The sequence below is a fragment of the Ovis aries genome, chromosome 7, assembly GCF_016772045.2.
Source record: "Ovis aries strain OAR_USU_Benz2616 breed Rambouillet chromosome 7, ARS-UI_Ramb_v3.0, whole genome shotgun sequence".
NCBI lineage: Eukaryota > Metazoa > Chordata > Mammalia > Artiodactyla > Bovidae > Ovis > Ovis aries.
Window position 1 is genome coordinate 6523830 of NC_056060.1, and position 24986 is coordinate 6548815.

A 24986-nucleotide genomic window follows, 5' to 3' on the forward strand; every position below is an offset into this window, starting at 1 on the left:
AAAGCTGCTTGTGTATCCTGCTGGGCAAAGCTATATGACTTAAGAAGTCTTTGCTGCAGTCCATGGGGTCGCTAAGAGTTGGACACGACTTAGCAACTTCACTTTCACTTTTCACTTTCAAGCGCTGGAGAAGGAAATGGCAACCCACTCCAGTGTTCTTGCCTAGAGAATCCCAGGGACGGCAGGCTGCCATCTATGGGGTCCCATGGAGTTGGACACTATTGAAGCAACTTAGCAGCAGCAGTAGGAAGTTGAAAGGACCAGAAATGATCCTACTGGGTGAAGTTTTCATTTTGTAACCATTTGTGCCCCTCATTATGTTGCAAAACATTGGGTTTTTCCATAGGAAGAAAGAAAGAAAAAAAAAAAAGATTGGGGCTGGGGACCGGGTTGAGGGTTCGTTCAAAAATACCTATGCTCTCATATTTTAGCTCTGATGGCAACAGCTTAAATCAAATATTTCCTTCTCTGTAGATATAAAAGGTTACAAACAAGATGTTTATTGCTGTACTTAATCTTTACCTCCCAAGTTTATAAACAGCAAAGTTACATTCCTTTCTCTAGTTCTTCTCATCTCTGCCTTCCATACTTAGCTGGCCCAGTACAAACCAATACATAGTTTATGCTTTATGTTCTAATTTAAAAATGTGGCTTTATTTTGGCTTCTTTTTCTATAAAGAGGAAAACCTTAACTGGAAAACATTTAACTCCTTTAAACAAACAAATGAACAAACAAATGCATGTTTAGTGTGCTAGAAAGAAAAAAGAACTTTCTCTGTCCAGCGTGTACCTGGGGTCCATCCCACTCCAGAAACTTCTATATGGCTAACTCTCTATTTCACACTGGCCAAAATTAATTTCTCAAAGGTTACGCAGCTACTGAAGAGGTACAATAACTCTGATTTCCACATGTGCATTTAAAGTAGAATCTCCAATGCTCATAAATCACTACATCCCAGAGACAGCACAGGGGCCCACAGATGTGAGTCAAGGCTATGGACAGCAGAAATGGCTTAAGGCCAGGCCACACTCTTCTTGAACGGATTAGACACACACAGTTTTAAAATCATCAGAAAGGCTCCTTTGTTTGTCTTCTGTGGTGGGGAGCCGAGCCGGAGATTCAATATGCTTTCAATATGCTTCTGCACTTTCACTAAAAGATTCTAGGCTGGCAACACTGTCAGGCTGCCACGACCGAGTCAAGATCTGTATTGTCCTGAGAACTCGTGTGCACAGAGACACAAGAAAGTTAAGACCCAGGAACTTAAAGGGATGGAACAAAGAAAATCGGCAGGGCTCAGGAAAATTCTGCCAAAACAGTAACTTCAAAAGCAGAAGTTTTGTGTAAAATGTCTTACCCAAAGTCAAATCTAGAAACGACTTCAGAAAATTCTCCAGCTGGTATCTCCTAAAGGAGGCACTGGAGCAATGGTTCTTATTACTATTTTTATTTTTACTGAGGTGTCGTTGGTTTATAATGTTAAGTTTCAGGTGTACAAAACAGTGATTCACAATTTTCAAAGGTTATAGTCTATTTATACTTATTATAAAATATTGGCTATATTCCCTGTGTTGTACAATATACTCATGTAGCCTATTTATTTTATACATAGTAGCTTGTACCTCTTAATCCTCTATCCAAATCTGGCCCCTCCCCCTTCCCTCTCTCCACTGGTAACCCATAGTCTGTTCTTTATATCTGTGAATGTTTCTTTTTGGTTATATTCTTTAGTAATGGTTTTAATTAAGATAACAGGTCTCAACATGGAGGTTTTATTTTGGACTAATATAATAAAAATTTTAAAGATTATTTAGTTAAAAACTAAGTATCTCAGCAGACTTATATGCCAACTCAATAGAATGCAAAAGTAGAAATCAGACTCTTCCGGTCTCCAAGTGGATTATAATGTTACAATCACCGAAACAGTGTGGCCAGAATAGACAGAGTTCAGTGGGATGAACTTCAGAAACAGATCTGGTAGGGAAGGACTGTATTAACAGGTATGGCTCTGGTAAAGATGGCAATTGCCTCCCAACATCCACCCTCCCTTTATAAGAGAATCTCTATACTGTTGACAGCAGAACCACACCCCTCTAAAAGACTTTTCCCCAGCCTCCACTGTAGAGGAGCAGTCAATGAAATACAGTGTGGGGTGTCTGCGAAAGCTCTTAGATGAACCTGATTCAGGGCAGATGGCATGCCAGTGTGGCTTTCCGTCCCCGTTCATCCACTTTTCCGCTTGGAATTCTGACATGATGGTTCGTACAGTAGCAACCACCTTGGGACCATGAACAGGCCAAGAGTACACTAACAACTCTGGCCCCCAAATCCTCAAACCATGCAACCAGCAGCAACCACCCACTCTACAGTTTTATTATGTTAGAAAAATAAGCCTTTATATGTGTAAGCAAATTTGCAAAGGTGCAACTTTGAAAGAACATATGAAAATGGTAATGCTTCACACACACACAAATCAAGCTTAAATTGAAACCAGGTTAACGTGTCCACTTGAACAATAGTAGAATCCTATATACAGGCAAGCACAAATGTGTCTCACATGAGGCTGAAATTCTCATCTGTTTGGATTTAGAGGCAAATGGTGGCTTTAGATAAACCTCTGAAGAAAAGCAAACTATCGGAGTTATCAATTTAACTCTGATATTGGCATGAACTGAGCAGTCTGCTCACCAGGCCTCAGGTAAGCTCTCTTCAGCTTACAGCATACCCCCTCTTGGATCTCTGAAGGTCACCTTGCAGGTTGGCTGCCTTTGTGAGAGCATGTTTTGCAACAAACTTGTTGTATGTCAAGAAACAGTTTCAGCACCATGGAGGGTGAAGTGTCCAGCGGTTCTTCCCGTTCTTCCCTCCTCCTCTTGCATGCTCCCCTTTCTCTCCTCCCTGCCATACCCTCAGCTGCCTCCATCTCACCCTCCTGCTTTATCTGTGTATAGCATTAAGGTTTGGAATTTAAAGCCAAGGTTTCTGAATTGAAGTCCTAAACTGCACTGACAAGAGGTCACTAATCTCGTTAGAACTTTGCCTCCTCATCTGCGAAACAGGGTCAGGGGCGCTCACTCCCATGAATACAGTGATGACTAACTCAACTCATGCACTGGGTATATTTTGGCAGGAAAAGCCAATGGGTACCATTTGAGAAAGCCATTAAAAAAAATCAGTAGTGTTAAAAAGTCTTGTTCCTTAGCCTATCCTAGCAAAGCTGTCCCATAAATGTTGGCGAGGTCATGGGTGGGTAAGTGGCTGGATAGATGGATGGAAAGATGGGTGGCTGGCTGGCTGGCTGGAGAGGTAGATGGACACGGATGGATTCATGGTTAAAATTTCAACCATTTTTTTTTTTCTTAAAAAAAAATTTTTTTAAGTTGAAGGATAATTGTTTTACAGAATTTTGCTGTTTTCTGTCAAACCTCAACATGAATCAGCCATAGGTATACATATGTTCCCTCCCTCCTGAACCCTCCTTCCCACCTCCCTCCCCACCCCACCCCTCTAGGTTGATGCAGAGCCCCTGTCTGAGCTTCCTGAGCCATACAGCACATTCCTGAGGGCTGTCTATTTTACATATGGTAATGTCAGTTTCCATGTTACTCTCTCCATACATCTCACCCTCTCCTCCTGTCTCCCCATGTCCATAAGTCTGTTCTCTATCCACGTTTCTTTTTTTTAAAATTAATTTTAATTGGAGGCTAATTACTTTACAATATTGTGGTGGTTTCTGCCATACACTGACATGAATCTGCCATGGGTGGACATGTGTTCCCCATCCTGAACCCCCCTCCCACCTCCCTCCCCATCCGATCCCTCAGAGCTGTCCCAGTGCACCAGCCCTGAGCACCCTGTTCCATGCATTGAACCTGGACTGGTGATCTATTTCACATATGATAATATACATGTTTCAGTGCTATTCTCTTAAATCATCCCACCCTCACCTTCTCCCACAGGATCCAAAAAATCTGTTCTATACATCTGTGTCTCTTTTGCTGACTCGCATATAAGATTGTCATTACCATCTTTCTAAATTTCACATACATGCGTTAATATACTGTATAAGTGTTTTTCTTTCTGGCTTACTTCACTCTGTATAATAGGCTCCAGTTTCATCCACCTCATCAGAACTGATTCAAATGAATTCTTTTTAATGGCTGAGTAATACTCCATTGTGTATATGAACCACAGCTTTCTTATCCATTCATCTGCTGATGGACATCTAGGTTGCTTCCATGTCCTGGCTATTATAAACAGTGCTGCGATGAACATTGGGGTGCACGTGTCTCTTTCAATTCTGGTTTCCTTGGTGTGTATGCCCAGCAGTGGAATTGCTGGTCATATGGCAGTTCTATTTCCAGTTTTTTAAGGAATCTCCACACTGTTCTCCATAGTGGCTGTCCTAGCCTGCATTCCCGCCAACAGGATAAGAGGGTTCCCTTTTCTCCACACCCTCTCCAGCATTAATTGTTTGTAGACTTTTTGGCAGCAGCCATTCTGACCGGTGTGAGATGGTACCTCATTGTGGTTTTGATTTGCATTTCTCTGATAATGAGTGATGTTGAGCATCTTTTCATGTGTTTGTTAGCTATCTGTATGTCTTCTGGGAGAAATGTTTGTTTAGTTCTTTGGCCCATTTTTTGATTGGGTCGTTTATTTTTCTGGTATTGAGCTGCATGAGCTGCTTGTGTATTTTTGAGATTAGTTGTTTGTCAGTTGCTTCGTTTGCTATGGTTCAGTGGCACTAAGCACATTCACACTGTTGTACAACCATCACCATCACTCATCTGCAAAACTTACCATCTTCCCCAAGTGAAACTCTGTGTCCATCAAACACTAAACACTCCCCTCTCCATGGCCCCTGGCAGCCGCCATTCTAGCTCATCTTCCTATGAATTTGACTCCTCTAAGGACCTTGTTTTAGAGGAATCATGCAATACATCACTTCATAGCTGGTTTATCTCACTTAACACCAAGCCTCCAAGGTTCACTCACGTTACAGAGCATGTGAAAATTTCCTTCCTTTTAAGGCTGCACAGTATTTCCTTGGATGTACAAAACCACATTTTGTTTCTCCATTTGTGGAAAGTGTCTGTTTATGGACGCTTGCATTGCTTCTACCTTTGGGTAACCGTGAATGCTGCTGCTGTGGACATGAGTGAACAGATACTAGTTCACGGCTTTGCTTTCACTTGCGTCCACATTTTACACGCCTTTATTTTTATATATCCTATTTCTACCCCGCTTCACTGGCTGCCCATCCATCCAGCACTCACTCCCAGGCAGGCACGGTGTTAGAGCCTGGAGAGATGCAACTAGAGACTATGCTGTCTGGCAGAATAAATACACAGAGAAAGAGCCATGAGGTTCTGGGAGACTTGGCAACACCATTTGAGGAATCCCAGTGGCTTTGTTACATTGAAATTTTGTTGTTTAGAGATAAACTCCCAGGAAAGGTAAGTCACTAGCTAGCATTTAGAAAAGTCTCTTTTCTTTAGAGATTCTTTTGCTGTGGGGTTCATCTTACGTCAGGGCTTCCCTGGAGGCTCAGACAGTAAAGAATCTGCCTGCGGTGCGGCAGACCCAGGTTTGAGCCCTGGGTTGGGAAGATCCCCAGGAGAAATGAATGGCTACCCACTCTAGTATTCTTGCCTGGAGAATTCCATGGACAGAGGAACCTGGTGGGCTACATACAGTCCACGGGGTCACAGAGTCGGACATGACTGAGTGGCTTTCACATTTTTGCTCTTCCTTCGCATCCCCCCTGGTTTCACATCCCTTCCTCCAGCCCCACAATCTCCACATCACTCTGGCAGTATTTTTCCACGATCCAGCCTTCGCGACTTATTTTGTGCCTACCTCGTGTGTCACTCCGCCTCTCTCTCCCAACCCATCAGCTTTGACATCTCTCTGCTTCTGCCTGAGAGTAGGGCAGGCTGTGGCTGGAAGGGCCGAAGGAAGGGAGAACCTGGGGAAGACGATGGCTGGCAGAGAAAGCCCTCCTTGCTGCCCTCAGAAGATACGTGGGGGGCGTGGGGCAAGGATGCCACAGTGCAAATATTCCAGCCACGCTGCAGTGATGCAGAGAAGGAGGAAGAGAAAGGGAACACAGGGGCTGTGCTATGCCTTGTTCTTGCTGATCCTGGGCTTGCCCTCTGCTGCCATCTGAACGAGTTATGCCATAGGCTGTCCTGGTAGGAGCAATACCAAGGTCTACAGAAACAGGAGTGAAAAACAGGGTTTCCAAGGTTCTGCAGAACCTTTATCCAAGAGCAGACCGGCTGATAGACCTGAGTCTGAGCGCAGCCAGGAAGCCTTCCTTCAAAGTGACAACCTCATCTATTTTCCCCTGAACTACACTGGAAAAACAACAAGGGGGGCAGGAAGAAGGAAAAGCAATCAAAGAGGCAGATGGACAGGACATCATGGAGATTTCCTAGAGATTACAAATAGTTCCCTTATCACCCAGCACTTTTTTTTTTTTTTCTTGCCATGCTAATCTCGAATGTCACATCAAAAAAGGTTTGGTAGCATCCTGGAGGAGGAAAGTAGGCTTGGATTTTATTGGGATTTTTTGCAGTTTGGTTTAAAGCTGGTCTTTCAAAGCAGCATGATGGAGGTGGGAGAGGGCTGGAGTAGGACTGCATAAAGTGCTAGTCGCTTAGTGGTATCCAAGTCTTCGCAACCCCATGGATTCAAGCCTGCCAGGCTCCTCTATCCATGGGATTTCCCAGGCAAGAATACTGGAGTGGGTTGCCATTTCCTTCTCCAGGGGATCTTCTCCAACCAGGGATGGAACCCGAGTCTCCTGCATTGCAGGTGGATTCCTTACCATCCGAGCCACCGGGACTGGATAAAGATCAGGAATGATCACGAAGGACCATGAATGTGGGAGTGCAGGAGTCCAGGCATGCTTTCACGCTCTAGCAACCATGGCTCAAAAGCATTCTCGCCATAAAATTGTTCTGCTTTGCTTTCTGACTTTTAAAACTTTTTGTGTGTGTATGATTATATTATTTAAGTGTACTCCTTTAAGAATCATATATGAGTAAAATTTCACATTAAAAAGAAATTAAATAACCCTAATCTCCCAGCAAAATACAGACTTGACCACAAAATATCTGAATTCTAGAGCCTGGATGGCTAGGGTCCTGAAGCAGAGAGAAGTGACAAGGCACATTTTTTTGCTTCCCATTAGTTGAAAATTTCTGAATTCACCTTAATCTGACCATTAACAAGCTGAAACTTACCTTGGGTCACCTACACAAAAAACCAATTCGCTGATGATATAAACATAACAGGGAGGGAAAAGCAATTGTCAGAGACCAACTGCTCCAGCCCAATGTACTAGGGAGACTGAACTGTGTAGGGGGGGGAGGGCACTCAGGAAGGATCTGGCAAACATGCCTCACGTAGAGAAACCACGCCAGCAGTAATTTAAATGCAAACACCAATGGGGCTGATGACAAGCATTCTTCTGATTTTAGGCCCCCCCAGGGTCCACGAAGATGCCAAGTTTTTAAGCCTCATTAACTGTGACAAAGGCTGCTAACCAAGATGCTCCTGTTGTTACTACCTCGGGCCAGGACACCAGCAGAGAGATCAGCAGAGGGCTCAAAGGTTCACGTGAAAAAGGACAGAAGGACCCACACAGATCTGGGCAGACTTGGGTCTAGTAAGATGAAACTGAACAGAGATAAATACAAAGGCTAACAGTCAGGTCCATGAAATTAACTGCATCGTACCAGATGGAGAAACGTGATTTCACAGGAGCATCTGGAGAGAATGGTTCAGGGTTCTGGCTGACTGTATATTCAGGAGGAATCACAGTTTGTTTGGTACAAGACTGCCAAAAGATTTTTAAAAGGCAGAAAAACCAAACCAGAAACCAAACCAGTACAATCCTGGGCAACATGAAAACCACAAGCTGTGGAACGTTAGAGCCTAAAGGGATCTTACCATTTTGCATCAGCGTAGACTGTGGGACAGAGGAATGAATGGGTCTGTGTCTGAGTACCACCCTCTACCAGGACACTGATGGAAAAGTAAGCAATACAGTGAGCTAGCGACCACAGGAGGGAAACGGAAGGCTAAGACCAAAGAAGGGAAAAAACAAAGAGGCCTGAAAGCTGGCTCCAAATATTAAATCATAGGTTTACTGGGCCCCATTGGCAGAGGTTCTGATTCAGCCGGTCTGATGGCTGAAGAACCTTCATTTCTAACAAGTTCCCAGGTGACGCTGGTACAGCTTGTCCACAGATTACACTTTGAGAACCAGTGCTCTAAGGAACAACATCATTGTTTTCACAATATATATATTTCTAAGATTTTACTAAGACGTAATGGCCTGTTTTCTGCTAAGTCCAAATTAGGGAGAATTTACTGGTTTTGAAATGCCACACATTTATATTTAAGAATATGCTCCTTTTAAAACCTCATTGTTTCGCAGAAGTTCCACCTTTGCTTTCTGACCCTTAGTGTTTCTTATTAGTTCAGCTTCACAAAGCAGACTTCTGCTTCCATTTCTGGCATTTTTATATAATAGGCAGTTTCCCTCTGGCCTTCTACTTTTCCTTAATTTTCTATTGTGTTCAGCAAATCAAGCTTCATTACATATTAAGATGTGACCTGCTTTTACCAAATGGTATCTGGTTTCCCATATCTTCTAAAATAGTAAATATTGACCCAATCCTTTCCCTTAAAATCCACACTGAGCACACCATGCCTGGGGGCCCACTAGGTTTTGAAGCAGCTGCATTCAACTCCTGAGTAATATAATTTGATCTTATATATGTGAAGCTTCAGCCTGTAGATCCCACTTGGTAAATAACCAGCATGTGAAAATGCATATAAAATGGCATGCAAAGCAATGCAAATTAATACAAAACATGTATCTCTAATTTGCTTGGGAAAAGTTTGTACGCCTTGACATTGTTTTCTTGCGTTCTGACAAGCAGTGACCAGATCCTTTTATGAATTTCATGGAGCATTCAGTACGTGACACTTGTTGACATGCTAAGGGGGAAGTGACCCTGCCTGTGAGTCAGGCAAATGGGATCCTGGCCTTAACGTCCACCGCTGTTGGGCTCTCTGGACTTGGACAGGATCTCAAAATTCTGAGTCTCCGATTCCACGTCTGGAAATGATGGGAATGAGATCATCATCATAAAACCACCCGCTCTAAGGCTTACCGAGCACTCATTATGCACCAGGTATAACGCACACAGGCACACACTGAACAAAGATGAGGCACACACAAGTGTTGTGCACACACAGTGCACACATGCCTACCTTGTGCACACCTCATGCACACAGGCAGTCCTCCCCACAGCCCCTGAGCAGCGACAGAACACACACACCCCTCCGACGTGGGGCCATTTCAGAGCCCAGGACACCAGGGCAGAAAGGTAAGGAAATGTGTGCAAGGTCATAAGGTAGGCAGCGGAAGGGTCAGAGCCAGGGATGCTCAGCAGTCACATGCCAGGGGCCGCTCTGAGCTACAGTGCAGCTCTCTTTCATGGTTTCCATCCATACTCCTCCTCATCATTAAATTTCCACGATCTACAAAGTAAAACTTCAAATGTCACGGTCATGTGGGCTTCAGAACACCATCTCAGTAGATGGTGATGGTTTATGCTTTATGAGTGTGATAGTAGAATGGCAGCATAATCAGACTGGTTTTAACCTATTGCAGCTTAGTTATGTGGCTTCTGCTTAGTTTTGTGGCTTCTACTCATCCATCAGATCACAGTGATTGTGTGCTTAGTCACTCAATTGTATCCAACTCTTTGCGACCCCAGGGACTGTGGCCTGCCAGGCTCTGCCCATGGCATTTTCTAGGCAAGAATACTGGAGTGGGTTACCATTTCCTCCTTCAGAGGATCTTCCCAACCCACGGATTGAACCCAGGTCTCCTGCACTGCCTGCCTTGGCAGGTGGGTTCTTACCACTGAGCCACCTGGGAATCCCACTCATCCATCAGGTCCACCTTAAATCTCCCCAAGAAGGCTTCCTGCCTCCCCCAGATCAGTGAGCTACATCTGCCCCACTGCACCCCAATATGGGCCTGGCACACAGTAAGGCCTCACTGAATTTGGATGGATTGGCTTTTCAACCTCACATCACACAACCTTACTATCTTATCGCCTTTTTCCTGCATCTAAACCAAAAAAGGAAATCACAGTTTTACTTCATAATCATAGTTTTAGCCATCACAGTTTTACTTCCAGTATGTGGGGCTACGATGAGGCCCAGGGCACCAAACCATACTGAGCAGTCACATTCCAGGGGCCGCTCTGAGCTACAGTGCAGCTCTCTTTCAGGGTTTCCATCTGCATTTCTCCTTACCATTAAATTCCCATGACCTACAAAGTAAAACTTAAACTTCACGGTCACGTGGGCTTCAAAACACTGTTTCAGTAGATGGTGAACAGTGGCTTCCCTGCCTTCTGTCGTTCTTCTCAGAGGACCCGGAACTGGACGCCACTACAGCCCCACCTGCCCCCGCCCGCCCACGTGAGCTCATGCAAAGTCAGTTCCATAACTACTGACTGCCCACCTATCCTGAGGGAACTTGGTGTGATGCCAAGCGCCCACCTTGACTTACTGCCCCAAATGCGCCATTCCCTCTTACCTCCCTCTGGGCAGACCTTGTGGCATTCAGTCAATGTGCCTCTCAAAGGAGACAAATTAACAGTTGTCCCCACTTCCCGCCCCCAAAGGAAATCCTCCTTTCGCTCAGGGCCACACAACCTGATTCTTTGGATACTGTTTCTCTGCAATACAAGCATGATACGATTCAACAGCAGCTTAGTCGATCATTTCTCACAGAGAATTGATTCTTAGAAAGTGCAACAGAGGAACTGCTCCCTGCAGTAACCTCCTGACTTCTAAAGATTTTACTTCCTCAAGACGCCATCAACAAAACCTGTTAAAGCTGACGGCTAGGGTCTAGATTGTCTTAAACTGATAGGTGGTTCACTAAAGGCATGCTTCTGTAAAACCAGAAGAGGTGACTTCTATCTACCAAACCACATGAACATTTAATACCACTGAATGTCATTCCCAACTCCCTTAATCTGGTTTGCCTCTTTTCAGTTTAAAGGACTTCTGAGAAGAGGGAACGACAAGCGCCTAAGGGCGAACGTCACCTCTCCCTTTTTCCAGCGAGAGGAAAACACGGTTCCCACTACAACCACAAGGAAAACCTCACCAAGGCAGGACAGCTCAGTCCTGAAATGCACATACAGTATCCATCCGCTCGCACTGTTAGCCTACGTGAAGATGCTTAACTGACTCGAGAGTCCAGATCTCTGGGCTCAGATCCTCGGAGGCTCCCAGCTCGATGGAGGAGGTGCCGCCACCTCACAAGGGGACGATCCGGGCCAGCTCTGCGGTACGAAAACTTGACCGTAAAAAGCGCAGAAGCTCGTCCCAGCAGCAGGCGCGGCGGGGAGGACCGCTCCGCAGCTTCTAATCCGCGACCTACTGGAAGACGCGCACTCCCCCCTGGTGCTAAAGGAGAAGCCGCGCCAGCAGCCCATTCCCGCGCCGCGCCCCGCGCCCGCCCTGCGCCCGCCCCGCGCCTCCGCCGCCCCCGGGCAGCGCGGCTCGGCGCCGCGGCTCCAGGCTGCGGAGGGGCTGGCGATGGCGCGGCGCGGCGCGCGTCCGACCCCCGGCTCCGCAGGTCCCTCGCGGACCCGCCCCTCGCCCCTCACCTGGGCGGCTCTCGGGGGCCGGGAGGAGCGAGACCGCAGGACCCCCAGCCCGGGAAGGGGCGCGTCGGGGAGCCGCGTCCTCACCGCTCGGGGAGAGCCCGGGACGAAACCCAGGTACCGGTGCGCCCGGCTGCTCCCGGCCTCCCAGACCGGCCCTGCCCGGCCCCGGGAGCCCGGGATGCGGGCCCCACGGCCGCGTCTCTGCAGGGCAGCCTCAGGCACCCGCGCGCTGACCGCCCCGCAGCCGGCCGGCCTCGGAGAACTTTCCAGCGTCCGGCCGCCGCAGGGGCCCGAGTCAACGAGCGCGCGCAGCCGGGCCAGGGCTCCGCTGGGCTCGCGCGGCGGCTGCCCCGGGCCGACCCCTTCCGTGCTACCTCTCCCTCCCCCGCCGAGCGAGGGACGCGGCGCCCAGGTTCTCCCCGGCGGGGAAGTGAAAGTCGTGAGCAAGGGGTCCCGGGCATCCGCGGCTGCGCCGGGGGCCCCGCGCGCCGGCCCCGAGCAGTCCGCCGGCCTGCGTGGCCGAGTGGACTTACGAAAAGGGAGCGGGGGCGCCCCGGGCGCGGAGTCCCCGCGGATGGACGAGTCGCTCCGGCCCGGCCGCGAGCTGCGCTTCGGGCTCCCGGCCCCTCGGCGGCGGCGGCGGCCGCTGGCTCCGGGCTCTCGCCTCCTCCTCGTCCTGCGCCGCCACCTCCTCGGCGCGCCCGGCTGGGGAGTCGCTCAACCCCGGCCGGGGGCTGGGAGCGCGCTGAGCGGCCCCCGTGACGTGGAGGGAAAGGAGGAGCGTCGCCGCCGCGCTCCCGCAGAGGGAGCTCCGGCCCCGCGCTCCGGGGCCCCGGCGCCGCGCCCCGGACTAAGTTCCCAGGTGCGCGGTGCGCTGCGCTCTCCGCCGGCGCTCGGAGCGTCCGCCAGCTTCGGTTCCCTCCCCGCGTTCAACAGCACGAAAGCGGAGGTCTGGAGAGCCAAGTGACTTGCCCAGAGATGATCAGAGGGCGGTGACGGAGCAAACACATCTGCGACTCCTTGCTTTTTCCTTTGCGAGGTCCTGCAGGAATCGCCTCGCTCTCGCTGGTTAAGACCCACAGGTCAGTGTCCCAGGCAGCCTGGAGAAATATCTAGGAGCGGCGTGGGAAGGTGGAGTTTTATGCCCCATAAATAGACTACAAAGTTGTTTTCCCGTCTGTACCTGCAGGTCAGATAGACACTAAGGCTTCCTCTTTACCCTCAAGCGGGGGTGAGGGTGGCGGGCCGTGCCAGCATGGTATCCGGTCCCATTTCTGTTCACCCTATTGCCGGAAACACGCCTACTTAACCAACTGGGCAATATCTCCGCCTCAGCCTTGGTGGCGGGTTCTTGTGAATAGACCAACTCTGAGAAGTGGATGCCCTACCTTCCGTACCTTCTAATTCCCCACCTTCCAGACTTATCTCGCTGCGCTCCAGTCCTTGGTGGCCAGCGAGGCTCCTGGGGGCCTGCCTTACTGACCGGGGATGCACCAGGGAAGTCAGTCCCACCCGGTTTCTTCCTTCCGTCTTCAGTTAACCCACGTAGACTGAGCGCCTGCTGTATGCCAGGTGTGTTGGTGAGGAGCCAGATCGGACCAGGTAAAACCGGTTAGGCCTTATGACCCAGGAATCCTAAAAGAGGGAGCTGCATAGGACCCCATATCCTTTACTCCTAGGCTCTGAAATCTGCCCACAGTAGTAGAGACTCTGAGACCAGCCTGCCTTAAAAAAAAAAAAAAAAAATCCCCAGTGTTTGGAAAAAGAAGTATTTTCATAAATTAATACTTTGCAGACTTATTTTCAAGCAAATGGCCAACTTTGCATTAATCTCTCCAGTGGGGCCCCCTGTTTCTGGAAGAATCATTAAAGGTCACATTTTTCACCCTTCTGGTCTCGCTCATGATAATGATAAGAACAACTAAGCCTTCTGCTACCTGCTGTGAGGACTGTTCTAAGCCATTTGGGCAGATTAATCTTTCAACCCTCACAGCTTTATGAGGGAGATGCTATTTTTTCTATTCTGATTTTCCAGAGGAGAGGGAGGCAAGTGAGGGGAGATAACTTGCCAGTAAATGGCAGAACCGGAACTCAGACCAGCGTGGTCTGCCCCAGTGTCCATGAGATAACAGCTTAGGAAACTGTGACTTCCAGGGCTCAGGGGTCCACCAGCCACCATCAGCCCGGCTCCCACCATAGGCCCCAGTTATCTAAGCAAGGGCTGCTATGAAATCCAAACACATATAGTTTCTCCCAAATTGGTCAGTTTAAAAATGTGGATATATCGTATCATAAAGTAGTTGTCCATTCACTTACTTGCAGCCCTGTTTCCAACTCCAGGATCAACCTTTTGTCACGAAGTAAACTGTTTCTATGATAAGACCTTAAAAAATACCTGTATGAACTTCCCTGGTGGCCCAGCAGTTAAGAATCTGCCTTCCAGTACGGAGGACACCCATTAGATCCCGGGCTCAGGAACTAAAGATCCCACATGCTGTGGGACAACTGAGCCCGAGAGCTGAAGATCCCGAGCACTGCCACTAAGACCCAACACAGCCAAAACAATTAAATCAATACCTATTAAAAAGTACCTTTACCGTAATGCTTGTATACCCTTTCTTTCTTTTCTACCCAGACTATATTCAGTTCATTCCCTGTCCTCTTCAGTTACCCTCTTCCCTTAAAGCCTTGCTCTGATCAGCATCCCAGGTCTTCAGAAAGGATGCCTCTCAGCTGCACATGTATGGGTTTATGCTTAGTCATTCAGGCATGTCCAATTCTTGTGACCCCATGGACTGTAGCCCACCAAGCTCCTCTGTCCATGGGATTTGCCTGGCAAGAATACTAGAGTGGGTTGCCATTTCCTTCTCCAGGGGATCTTCCCAACTCAGGAATCAAATCTGCCTCTCCTGTGTTGGCAGGTGGATTCCTTACTGCTGAGCCACCAGGGAAGCCCCTAGGCTGCATGGTGGCCCCCTAAGGCCCCCACTACACCCTACAGTGTGCTTAGCACTCCTAGGGTATTAGTTTCCCAGGACTGCCATAACAAGTCTCTACAGACTGGGTGACTTCAGACAGTATAAATTTATTCTTTCACAATTTAGAGCCTAGAAGTGTGACATCAAGGCATTGGCCAGACTGTGCTCTCTTTGAAGGATCTTAAGTTCAGTAGGGGCTTCCCTGGTGGCTCAGTGGTAAAGAATCTGCCTGCCAATGCAGGAGACTCGGGTTTGATCTTGGGTCAAGAAAGATCCCCTGGAGGAGGAAATGGTAACCCACTCCAGTATTCTTGCCCAGGAAATCCCATGGACAGAGAGGAGCTACAGTGGTGGGCTACAGTCCATGGGGTTGCAAAGGAGTTAGACATGACTTAGAGATAAAACAACAACAATGAAGTCCAGTATGACCTATTCATAACTTGATTACATATGCAAAGACATGAACTTTGAGGGAACACTTGTCAACCTAGTACAACACCCAAAAGTCACTGTTAATGAAAACACATTGTTTGAGCTAAGAATACAAAGAGGCATGCATAAATCACAGACCTTGCCCTCAAAGAAAAGACACTGCAGTTACAGAGGTAGTAACTCCACATGTCCTGTACGCAGAACATGCATCACCAACAAGACAGGAGATGCTTAGAATCAGCTGCCTGGGACCAAAGGGCAGCCATGCCACGGGAATTCACTGAGGGTGCCACTAAAGGACTTCACTCAGAGTACAGGGAGTTCCGAGCAGGTCCTTGAAGGAAAAGTAGGAAAGGCGAAGCTAGTAACGAGGGCTTGTCGAAAGCACAGCTCCAAAGGGGAAGGTGTGCCTGAAAGAATCTTACTTCTGAGGTTTTGCTGTAGAAATGGGAGGCTGAAAAGGATGTAGATAAGTGCCATACAGAGTGGAAGAACTCAGTGAATTACTCTATGATAATACTATGCTGTTAATACTGCAGCAGTGAGCATGCTGTGAAATGGTCCCTAATTCATTCATGTTATTTGGTCTTTATGGCAATCCTGAGTGTTGTTATACAACCAAGGATTCTGGGGCTCAAAGAAATACTAACGTGTCCAGGTAAATCATCAAATCAGTTGTAGAACTAGTGGGAAACACATTGGTCTTGCTATTCTTCGTTTAGGAATTGCGCCACAAAATAATGTGCCTCCTGGGTTACCCTTCCAGTCCTGATTGTGTTGTTCTTGGCCCAAGGAAACCATTTGAAGAAGACAGTAATCCTGCATGAAATGGAAATGTCTTCTAAAAGTCATGTAAATCCCAAATTGGAATTGCGGTAAGCCCTTCCCAGCCATCTGAATTACTTTCACGAAACCTTATGAGGAATTTCTAATGTATTTTAAAAGTCTTATTAGGCCTTCAGAGACATCATAGGATCCAGTGTCTTTCTGCAGAACTAACTTAGCTGGTTATCTTAAGGAAATAGGGGCTGAATGGAACTTGAAGGCATGCAGAGACACTGATAAAAAGTTGAGGGGAAGTTGAATACAAAAGACAATTACACCACAGGTCAGCAGAAACTGATAATTCAAGCTCTAGGTCTGGGCTCACCAGCGTGGAGTCAAGCACAGATGACCAGATCTTGGCATGTTTTGGAGGCTTTCTAATAAGAATTTGTCACAGGCTACCAACGGGAAGCAAGCAGGAAGTCTAGCCTTGGGTTGGCTATCTGATACTTACCGTGTTTCCCTGGATTTTCCTTTACTTAGCAAGCACGTAGCTTGCCAGATTCTCTGCTGGCTGAGTGTTTAAAGGTATATTTAAGGATGAAATGCTTTGGAGACTAATGTGATTCACTGAACTCTTGCTTGTGCAAAATGCTGCACTGGTTGCTATGGAAGAATACAAAAATACAGCAGCCCTTGACCTTGGAGAAAATCCCATTCAATTTAGGAGACATGAGACATATAAAGTGTACATGATATAAGTGAGACTAAATGAAATTTGTAAGCAGTTTCTCATGTTTAGATACAACTTCTTACGACGAGGCCCTCCCAGCTCCCCTTTTTAAAGCCATGTCCTGCTTTGGAGAAAGGACCAGGAGGGGTGAGGCGAGTGGGACAGAGGGATGTGTGGGTGGTGGGGGTAGTGGCTGAGAGCACTGTCCAGGCCCCGAGCCAGCTGGCCGGCTGATGGAGTTTCACAGAAAAGCGCTACAAGGGAAGAGTTTGCTCTTGGGAAAATAGAGAAATAGGGTGCGGAGGCAGTAGACTTTTCCCTGTATGCCGACTGAGGGACTCATGTCATTTGGCTTGGCTTCTAAAGGAAAAGGAGACCCACCACTACAGAGACAGGGCTCTAGGGCTCACATTACTATACAGAAAGTCATTTGAGGCACAGAGCTAAGCTCTTCCAAATTTAACTGTTCACTCCTTTTTTTTTTAATCCTGGTTTTTTATTTGGGTCAAAATCACCATTTTCTTTTTTTCCCCCTTTTCAAAAAAATTGAAGTACAGTTGATTTATAATGTATTGGTTTCATGTGTGCAGCAAAGTGATTCAGTTATACACACATATATGGTCTTTTTCAGATTCTTTTCCATTATAGGTTATCACAGGATATTGCAAACCAACATTGTTTTAAACCTCTTCATTTCCATCACCAGTATTTCTTTGGGGGACATTTGTACACAGAGACATAGTCTCTGTTTTGTCTAATCATTTCACGACAGTTAATGAGTAGGCAATAATGAACAGAACCAAAAAAGCTGTGCTGAACTGAAGATGCTAGGAGATTGGCAAGGCTCACCCACTAGCTGGGTAACTTGCCTCACCATTTCCTTGCCTCCAGCTTTGAAGGACATGAACCAACTTCGCATCTCAGCCACAAGGCCAGACATCATCGAACTTTAAGGTGTGTTGTGAACAGCTGAAAACAGAAATGTTAACTGCTTTTACCTTTAGAAGTACCACTACTTACATTACAGCTTCAAATGTTTGCACCTACTGTTCCTACTTTAAAGAAGCCTAAATGAAAGAATATGAACTTACAAATATGGCCAACGAATTTAGAAGTTAACTATGCAGCCTATCGGAGAAGGCAATGGCACCCCACTCCAGTACTCTTGCCTGGAGAATCCCATGGACAGAGGAGCCTGGTGGGCTGCAGTCCATGGGGTCGCGAAGAGTCAGACACGACTGAGCGACTTCACTTTCACTTTTTCACTTTCATGCATTGGAGAAGGAGATGGCAACCCACTCCAGTGTTCTTGCCTGGAGAATCCCAGGGACAGGGGAGCCTGGTGGGCTGCCGTCCATTGGGTCGCACAGAGTCGGACACGACTGAAGCGACTTCTCAGCAGCAGCAGCATGCGGCCTATATGAGGGACTTTAAGATACAGGCAGCTTGATCTATTGTTCAGTCACCAAGTCGTGCCCAACTCTTTGCAACCCCATGGACTGCAGCACACCAGGTTTCCCCGTCCTTCACTGTCTCCTGGAGTTTGCGCGAATTCATATCCATTGAGTCAGCGATGCTTATCTATCTCATCCTTGATCTGGCATGGCTTCAAATTCCATTCTTCTTATTTAACTGGTAAAAGAATTCAGGACATGAAAACATTACAATTAACATTTAAGCAGAAACTTTCCACATTTCTTGGCTTTTATGTGTTTGAGAGAGATGTATCCCTGGTTTCCTTTTGCAAAGCAGGCTTCAACAAAAATGAAATGAGAATAAATAGAAAATGAGAGCGTCCAAAGAAAACACATGTGGCGGTTATGCGCTATTATCCCTCACAGTCTTTGAGAACCCAATGAGACTTCAAATCCAAGTCTTACGGGCACATGCAGTCAATTAACAGGGTAGTTTTCCATGAAAACTGAGTTTGGGCAGTATCTCAGATGAATCAACTTTACTTTCTTTATGCCTGGGGCTCCTAGATTGAAAAAGAGAAAGCCCAAGAGCAGGGATCAACGGATTTGTACTGAAGCTCTTCCAGCAGGAATTTTGCATTCCATTTTCCACCAGCGAGCATCTGTCTGCCCTGCCTGTCATTCACCAAAGTGAGTCAACACTGACTCCTCAGAATGTGTAGGTGGCAGGAGTCAGTAGGGCCACCGTCACTCAGAAAGATGTCAACACTTTTAATCATAATGTCTATTTTTTAGGCAGATAGCTTTGATTTAGAGAGAAGAAACATATGATACCTAACAGCGTGAGTTCTGAAACCAGATTACCAGGTTTGAATCCCAGCTCTACCACTTGGTGGTACAAGTGTGACTTTGGGCCAGTTTACTTCATCCTATACCTTGATTTCCTCATCTGTAAAATGGGGACAATAGTTCTACCTCATAGGGTGTGGTTAAGATTAAATGAGATAATACATTGGAAGTGCTTATAACAATGACTTGGTATATGTTAGGTGCAATAAATACTAGCTCTTACCCCACCCCAGCCTTACTCACATGCCTTTTTTTTTTACTAGCTGAGTCGGAGTGTGTACGCCTGACTACTCTTCTGCACGTGGGCATGTACTTAAACTTTTCTCAGCCAATCAAGAGTGGCCGGCTTCCCTGCCTAGTGACTGATGTAGGAACAGCAGAAGGTAAAATTTTGCCTAATGAAATAAACTTTCCTGGGGTGGTGGTGGTGGCGTTCAAGGAAGGTTTCTTCCCAAATGACGTGTGTTGGAGGGAATGTTTCTTTCTTCTTCTAATGATGCTGTTTCTGCATCTACATCTGCCTGAAACAGCAGAGTCATCTTGGCACCCTGAAGGGAGCTGGAAGAAAGATGGAAACAGTCATAACACTGTTGAGTTAAAGAGCTAACCAACCCCCAGATTCCTACCTCTGGACTTGTTATATGAAAGAATAAATTTTCCATTTTGAATATGGTTTTCTGTTATGACTTGAATATACTCTTTATTTCTTGAGTATCTAGTGTGTCTGAGATATTTTATTGGAAACATGAAGTATAAAACTATAAAGCTGACCTCGACAAGTTTTCCAGCTACTTGAAGACAAGTTTTTCCAGCTACTTGAGGGAAATAAGCCATGAAAAGAACACTAATACCAAGCAGCAAATATTCAGTGCTTGGCCTGAGAAAGCAACCCAGGAGGATATGTATAAGGAGAGGGCTCAAAGAATAAGGAAAACATAAATGGACAGATGAGAGAGGGAACATTCTTGATAGTAAACAAAATATTGGGTAGAGTTAGGGATTGTGTTAGTTTGCCAGGGCTGCCAAACCGGACGGCCTAAACAACAGAAGATTATTTCTCTGGAGGGGAGAAGTCTAAGATCGAAGGGTCAGCGGGGTTGATTTCATTCAGAGGCCTCTCTCCTTTGTTTACAGATGGCTGCCTTTTAGCTCTGTCCTTATAGGGTCTTTTACCTGTTCACATGCACCCCGGGATCCATTAGTACAGCCAAAAATTTTTCATAAAGGACACCAGTCAGACTGTATGAGGACCTACTTCAACTGCCTTATTTTAAACATCTCTTTTAACAATCCTATCTCCAAATACAGTCACATTCTGAGCGACTGAAAGCTAGGAATTCAACATATGAATTTTGAGAGGACACAATTTCAGCCCATAAAAGGGATGAAACAGGAGTTTAAGAGTGAGTCAAAGGTTACAGATGATTGGGAGATTAAGCTGGAAAGTTATGTCAGGACCAGAGAGTAGGAGCCTCAAACCTTGGGCTGAGGTTTACTCCTGCAGCAGCAGCAAGGAAGTAAAAATAGACCTTTAGGAAGAATTTGGCACAGTGTGCTGCAGGTTTTTATAAGGCAAAGAACTGGGGTGAGAGAAATGGGATGAGGTTGCACGTAGTCTAGTCCTGATAAAGGACTGAACTCAGGAAGGGAACTTGAAGGGACTGAATGAAAGAGAAGTGTAAGAGAAAAGGACAAGATGTATACTTGGACACTGCCAGCTATCAGGCCAGTGGAAGCTAATCTGTAATTCAAGTCTTAACAGAAAGTGTTATTTTGTCATAACAGGATTCTGAGTCCAATTCGGGTGATTGGGGTTCCAGCTCTCTTAATACTTAGGAGTACCTGTCTGAACGGCTTCCTTGTTGGGTATGAAGTATCCTGGAAGTGTTCAGGAAGTTAATTTTATTGAAAGGATATAAATATCAGGGATTGTATAATTGGATATTCTTGGAGGTCTCTTATAATAGTTCAAGGTCTAGAAGTTAAACTAACTTTTTAGGGTCTAAAAGCCTTTCATTTAGAACCCAGAATAGACAAAATGTCTTGCCATCACTCCAAATTGCCCAGTCATCTCAGAGGGAAGATCTGGGGTAAGGTAGCTCTCTGGACCCGAGTCTGGCTTGAAGTAGACCCTTGTGTTTGGTTTGGGCAATACTCATATGCCTCTACCAGGTGTTACGTCAGTTACCAGTTGGTATATTTAATGTTAAATGGGCCTAGAAAATTAAGTTTAAGAATTTGATTACTAAAATGAAAACTCGGAATTGCAAGATTGGAAGAATTGATGCTTTTGAACTGTGGTGTTGGAGAAGCCTCTTGAGAGTCCCGTGGACTGCAAGGAGATCCAACCAGTCCATTCTGAAGGAGATCAGTCCTGGGTGTTCATTGGAAGGACTGATGCTGAAGTTGAAACTCCAATACTTTGGCCACCTGATGCGAAGAGCTGACTCATTGGAAAACACCCTAATGCTGGGAAAGATTGAAGGCAGGAGGAGAAGGGGATGACAGAGGATGAAATGGTTGGATGGCATCACCAACTCGATGGACATGAGTTTGAGTAAGCTCCAGGAGTTAGTTGGTGACGGACAAGGAAGCCTGCTGTGCTGCAGTCCATGGGCTCTTAGAGAGTCGGACACGACTGAGCGACTGAACTAAACTGAGAACATATGACTTTTATAAACTGTAATCACTAATAAACAAAAGACCTGCTTTTAAGTTATTTTTTTAAAACTATTTTTAAATTACAACAGAAATATTTGGCTTTTTAAATTTTATTTTTTGGCTTTTTTATTTTTAAAATGTTGAATATAAGCTGCAAAACATCTTTCTACCTTCCCCAGTCCAGTTCCCTCAGGGATAGGCACTCCAGTTTTATTTGTAACATTCCAGACCTTTTACTGGACATTTCCAACACCACACACATACTTATGCATACAAATACACATTTCACAGCTTATAAAGTATATATACCATATATAAAATACAGATAAATATAAATATATGGCTTTACATATTACACATGCACTCAAGGCATATAATTTTTATTTAACATAATCAGGAGTTATACTAAATACTGTCTAACAATCTGCATTTTTTTTTAGTTACTTATATATACAATTTCCCATGTAAGTACATATATTCCCAGATGGCCCATGTTTTAAATATCTCCTTAAGGAATGAAAGCCAATCACATCACCAAATAAGGTAGGCTATTCAAAAATTAGAAAAATAGGGTAGTCTAAGAAAATGATAATGGAATAATTCTTGTCAGGTCTCACACATTACAACATGTTAGGGTCACTTTATCCTGAACATTTTCAATTGACTCTCAAAGGAAGGAAAAGTAAAATGATCTATCTTTACACTTTTATTAATAGGTAAAACTTTTCAGCTGCTTTCTTTTCAGATATTTCAAATTTTTATCTGAATAGAAAGAATCAACACAGTACCAATTTCAGAGTTGCCAAAGGGTGCATGTAGTTAGAAGTCCTTCTTTCCCTGTAGCTCTCCAATCCCATAATTCTCTCCACAGGCAACTGCTGACCAGGTCACTGTGTGTTCTAAAGATATTTAAGATGCTGTACATTTAAAATAAGAAAATATCAGGAAGCAACACATTATGGCTCCCCTGCATCCCCACCAAATCCTAGCACTTGCTGCTGCTGCTGCTGCTGCTGCTGCTGCTGCTAACTCGCCGCAGTCGTGTCCAACTCCGTGCGACCCCACAGACGGCAGCCCCCAGGCTCCCCTGTCCCTAGAGTAATCTTTATTGCAGTTTGACATCGCTACCCAAAAAATGAGAAAGGATAGAATTAGGCCACAGAGTTAAAAAGCATATTTGGGAATCTGGGGTAATTACAGATAAGAATAAGATGGCTATCAAAGACAGCTGTTAGGACACTTGTTTTTTAAAAAGCTTATGAAAACTTATAAAACTCTTGAATATAATCCTTTAAAAATAACATCATGGCAATGTAGCAAACTTTACAGGTAAAATATACACCCTCCTTAAAATAATCAGCCCCCAAATCAACCCTTGATTCATTGTTTATTGTAAGACGGCACAGCTATAATTCCATCGACACTAAATTTTATGAAACTTATGATAAACCTCTTTCATAATTCTACATTTTGATTCCAATATAAATTCCGAAGTAAATGGGGGGTGGGTAGTAAGGTTTAAGTTCTTTTCTGAAGTAGATTCACTTTACCAGGGATTTTTTAAGACCAATTATCACTCCTAGTTGTATCCTTACTTCCCATAAAGAACAACTGTTATTTATGCAAAAGTGAGGTGTTGATTTAAAGATTAAAAGTCTGTGATAGTAAAAAGAAAGCCAGAGAGTCAATATTGTTTCTGTCAAAAATGTCTTTAATTGCAAAAAGTATTAATCTTACTATAATAGCTGAAGAGTTACATGTTTTCTTATATAGACATTATACTTACACATCTTAAGCAGCAGCTCATAAAGTGTGTGTTAAATAGGTTCACCAGTCCAAACAAGATGAAATATGAACACTGACTAATAACATGAACAAATACCAAATAAGTTATTTAAAAGCAAGGCTTTAGAATGTTAGCTCCTCACATTCCGCATAGAACTTCCAATGCTCATCCATTATATGGCATGGGAGGAATTCTTGATCGCTGCTTAACAGTATTTCTTTTATTTGAAGATAATGTGGGATGCTTTGCATTGATTCTTTGGAAGTTCCTGTTTAAAGAAGTGTCAACAAATTAGAAACTGCCTTCTGAAAAAATAAGATTTAAATTTACTTATTACAAACCTTAGACCCTGGTCAAGTGTATTAGCACACATAACGGGTTTTCTTGCCAGGTCATTCTTCACTCACTCCATTTTCTATACCCAAGAGAAAGCTGTAAATCAGCACTGACCCATCTGGGAAGAAAGAAGCCTGTTTGCAGTCTAAAGTACCAAGGCAAAAAAAGGATAACTGACGGTTCTGAAGGTAGTTAAACAAAGTCCCTCTGTGCCTCCATTTCCAATAAACTGAGGGTAAAGTAGTTGTGAAGATTAAATGAGACATCGCATGTGAAATGTGTGGCTACTGCCTAATACACAGCAAACACTCAATAATACTAGCTGCTGTTATTGTCATATTTATTACTGAAGACATTGTTAGGCTGGAAGATGGGTGATCAGTTTTCTAGGTCACACAAACTTGGTTGTGACCTCAAACAAGTTATATGGCTTCTCTAGACTTCCATCTCCTCTGAGAGGTGAGAGGAGATGATCCACAGGGTCCCTTTCGGCTCTGCCCGTCTGAATCAATGATTCTAAAACTGGCTTCTTTAAGCTCCCTGCCAGTCTCAGAGAGTCCTTTCTTGGAGACTGGCTATATGACCTGTAAGTCACTCAGCTAATTGAATCTTATTCCAGGGACAGCACCAATATGCATCTGTGTGACCTCGGCCAGGCAGTTTCAGATAGACACGCTGTAAGTCCGAGAGCTCTGCTCATAATTCTAAGCAGTACAAATGTTTACACAGTTACCCATCTGCATAGATATCTGGGGTTTCTAATAACTAGGACTCATTTATCTTTCTAGTGGTGATCCCACACTAATTTGCCCCTGGAGGACGATCCTTTCCTGTCACACTTGGCCCAGGTGCTTCTGGTGAAATTGCTCTCAACTGTATGGCTGAGCCACACTGCCTGCCTCTTGTCAGCTCCATCTTAGGTGTGCAGCCCATCCCCTCCCCTTTCTGCATGACCACACTTTAGTCTGCTCCTGAGGAATGTGCCCACCAACCCACTCCAGTATTCTTGCCTGGAGAATTCCATGGGCAGAAGAGCCTGGCAGGCTTCAGGGGGGTGCAGAGAGTCAGCACTGAGCAACTACCACTCACTCACTCAAGGAATGTGCCCAAGCCAGATAAACTCCCTAACATCTTACCTTACCCTTGCTTTCAACTGATGTGAAAGCTGGAAGAATGCCTTTTGCTGAGGTATGGTAAATGGTCAGGAGACCCCCAGGGAAGGGCGGGGAGTTCCATCAGCGCGGCCCAACCAGGCTTCTCCCTAGTAGTCAGGTTCTGTTCTTAGCTTTGGTCCCTTCAAGTCCTCCTTA

At 45.4% G+C, this 24986-nt stretch overlaps 3 protein-coding genes across 17 annotated transcripts in view; 1 reads left to right on the top strand and 2 right to left on the bottom strand.

Moving 5' to 3' along the window:
- The window catches only part of GCNT4 (glucosaminyl (N-acetyl) transferase 4), a 29788-nt gene extending 16477 nt beyond the window's left edge, over positions 1-13311 (bottom strand). The window contains exon 1 of one of the 5 annotated variants that reach the window (XM_042251984.2): positions 13119-13311. Coding sequence is in view for 1 of the 5 variants with exons in the window: in XM_060418744.1 (XP_060274727.1) it covers positions 12694-12731 (38 nt within the window). In the remaining 4 variants the exon portion in view is untranslated. Of the gene's footprint in view, positions 1-11721; positions 12040-12254; positions 12440-12693; positions 12807-12904; positions 13056-13118 lie in introns of those variants that run through there. The other 4 variants (XM_042251983.2, XM_060418744.1, XM_015096788.3 and 1 more) reach the window with 4 other exon arrangements.
- LOC105615606 (collagen alpha-1(I) chain-like) overlaps positions 11636-24986 on the top strand; it is a 102146-nt gene continuing 88795 nt past the window's right edge. For 4 of the 11 annotated variants that reach the window (XM_060418756.1, XM_060418754.1, XM_060418755.1 and 1 more), the window contains exons 1-3: positions 11636-12803; positions 15854-16006; positions 19157-19276. In XM_060418756.1, coding sequence (XP_060274739.1) covers positions 11651-12688 — 1038 coding nt within the window. In that variant the 5' untranslated portion in view covers positions 11636-11650 and the 3' untranslated portion in view covers positions 12689-12803; positions 15854-16006; positions 19157-19276. Of the gene's footprint in view, positions 12804-15853; positions 16007-17520; positions 17584-19156; positions 19562-24986 lie in introns of those variants that run through there. The other 7 variants (XM_060418750.1, XM_060418748.1, XM_060418752.1 and 4 more) reach the window with 7 other exon arrangements.
- The window catches only part of ANKRD31 (ankyrin repeat domain 31), a 132833-nt gene continuing 131094 nt past the window's right edge, over positions 23248-24986 (bottom strand). The window contains exon 27 of the mRNA XM_060418743.1: positions 23248-23608. Coding sequence (XP_060274726.1) covers positions 23463-23608 — 146 coding nt within the window. The 3' untranslated portion in view covers positions 23248-23462. The remainder of the gene's footprint in view (positions 23609-24986) is intronic.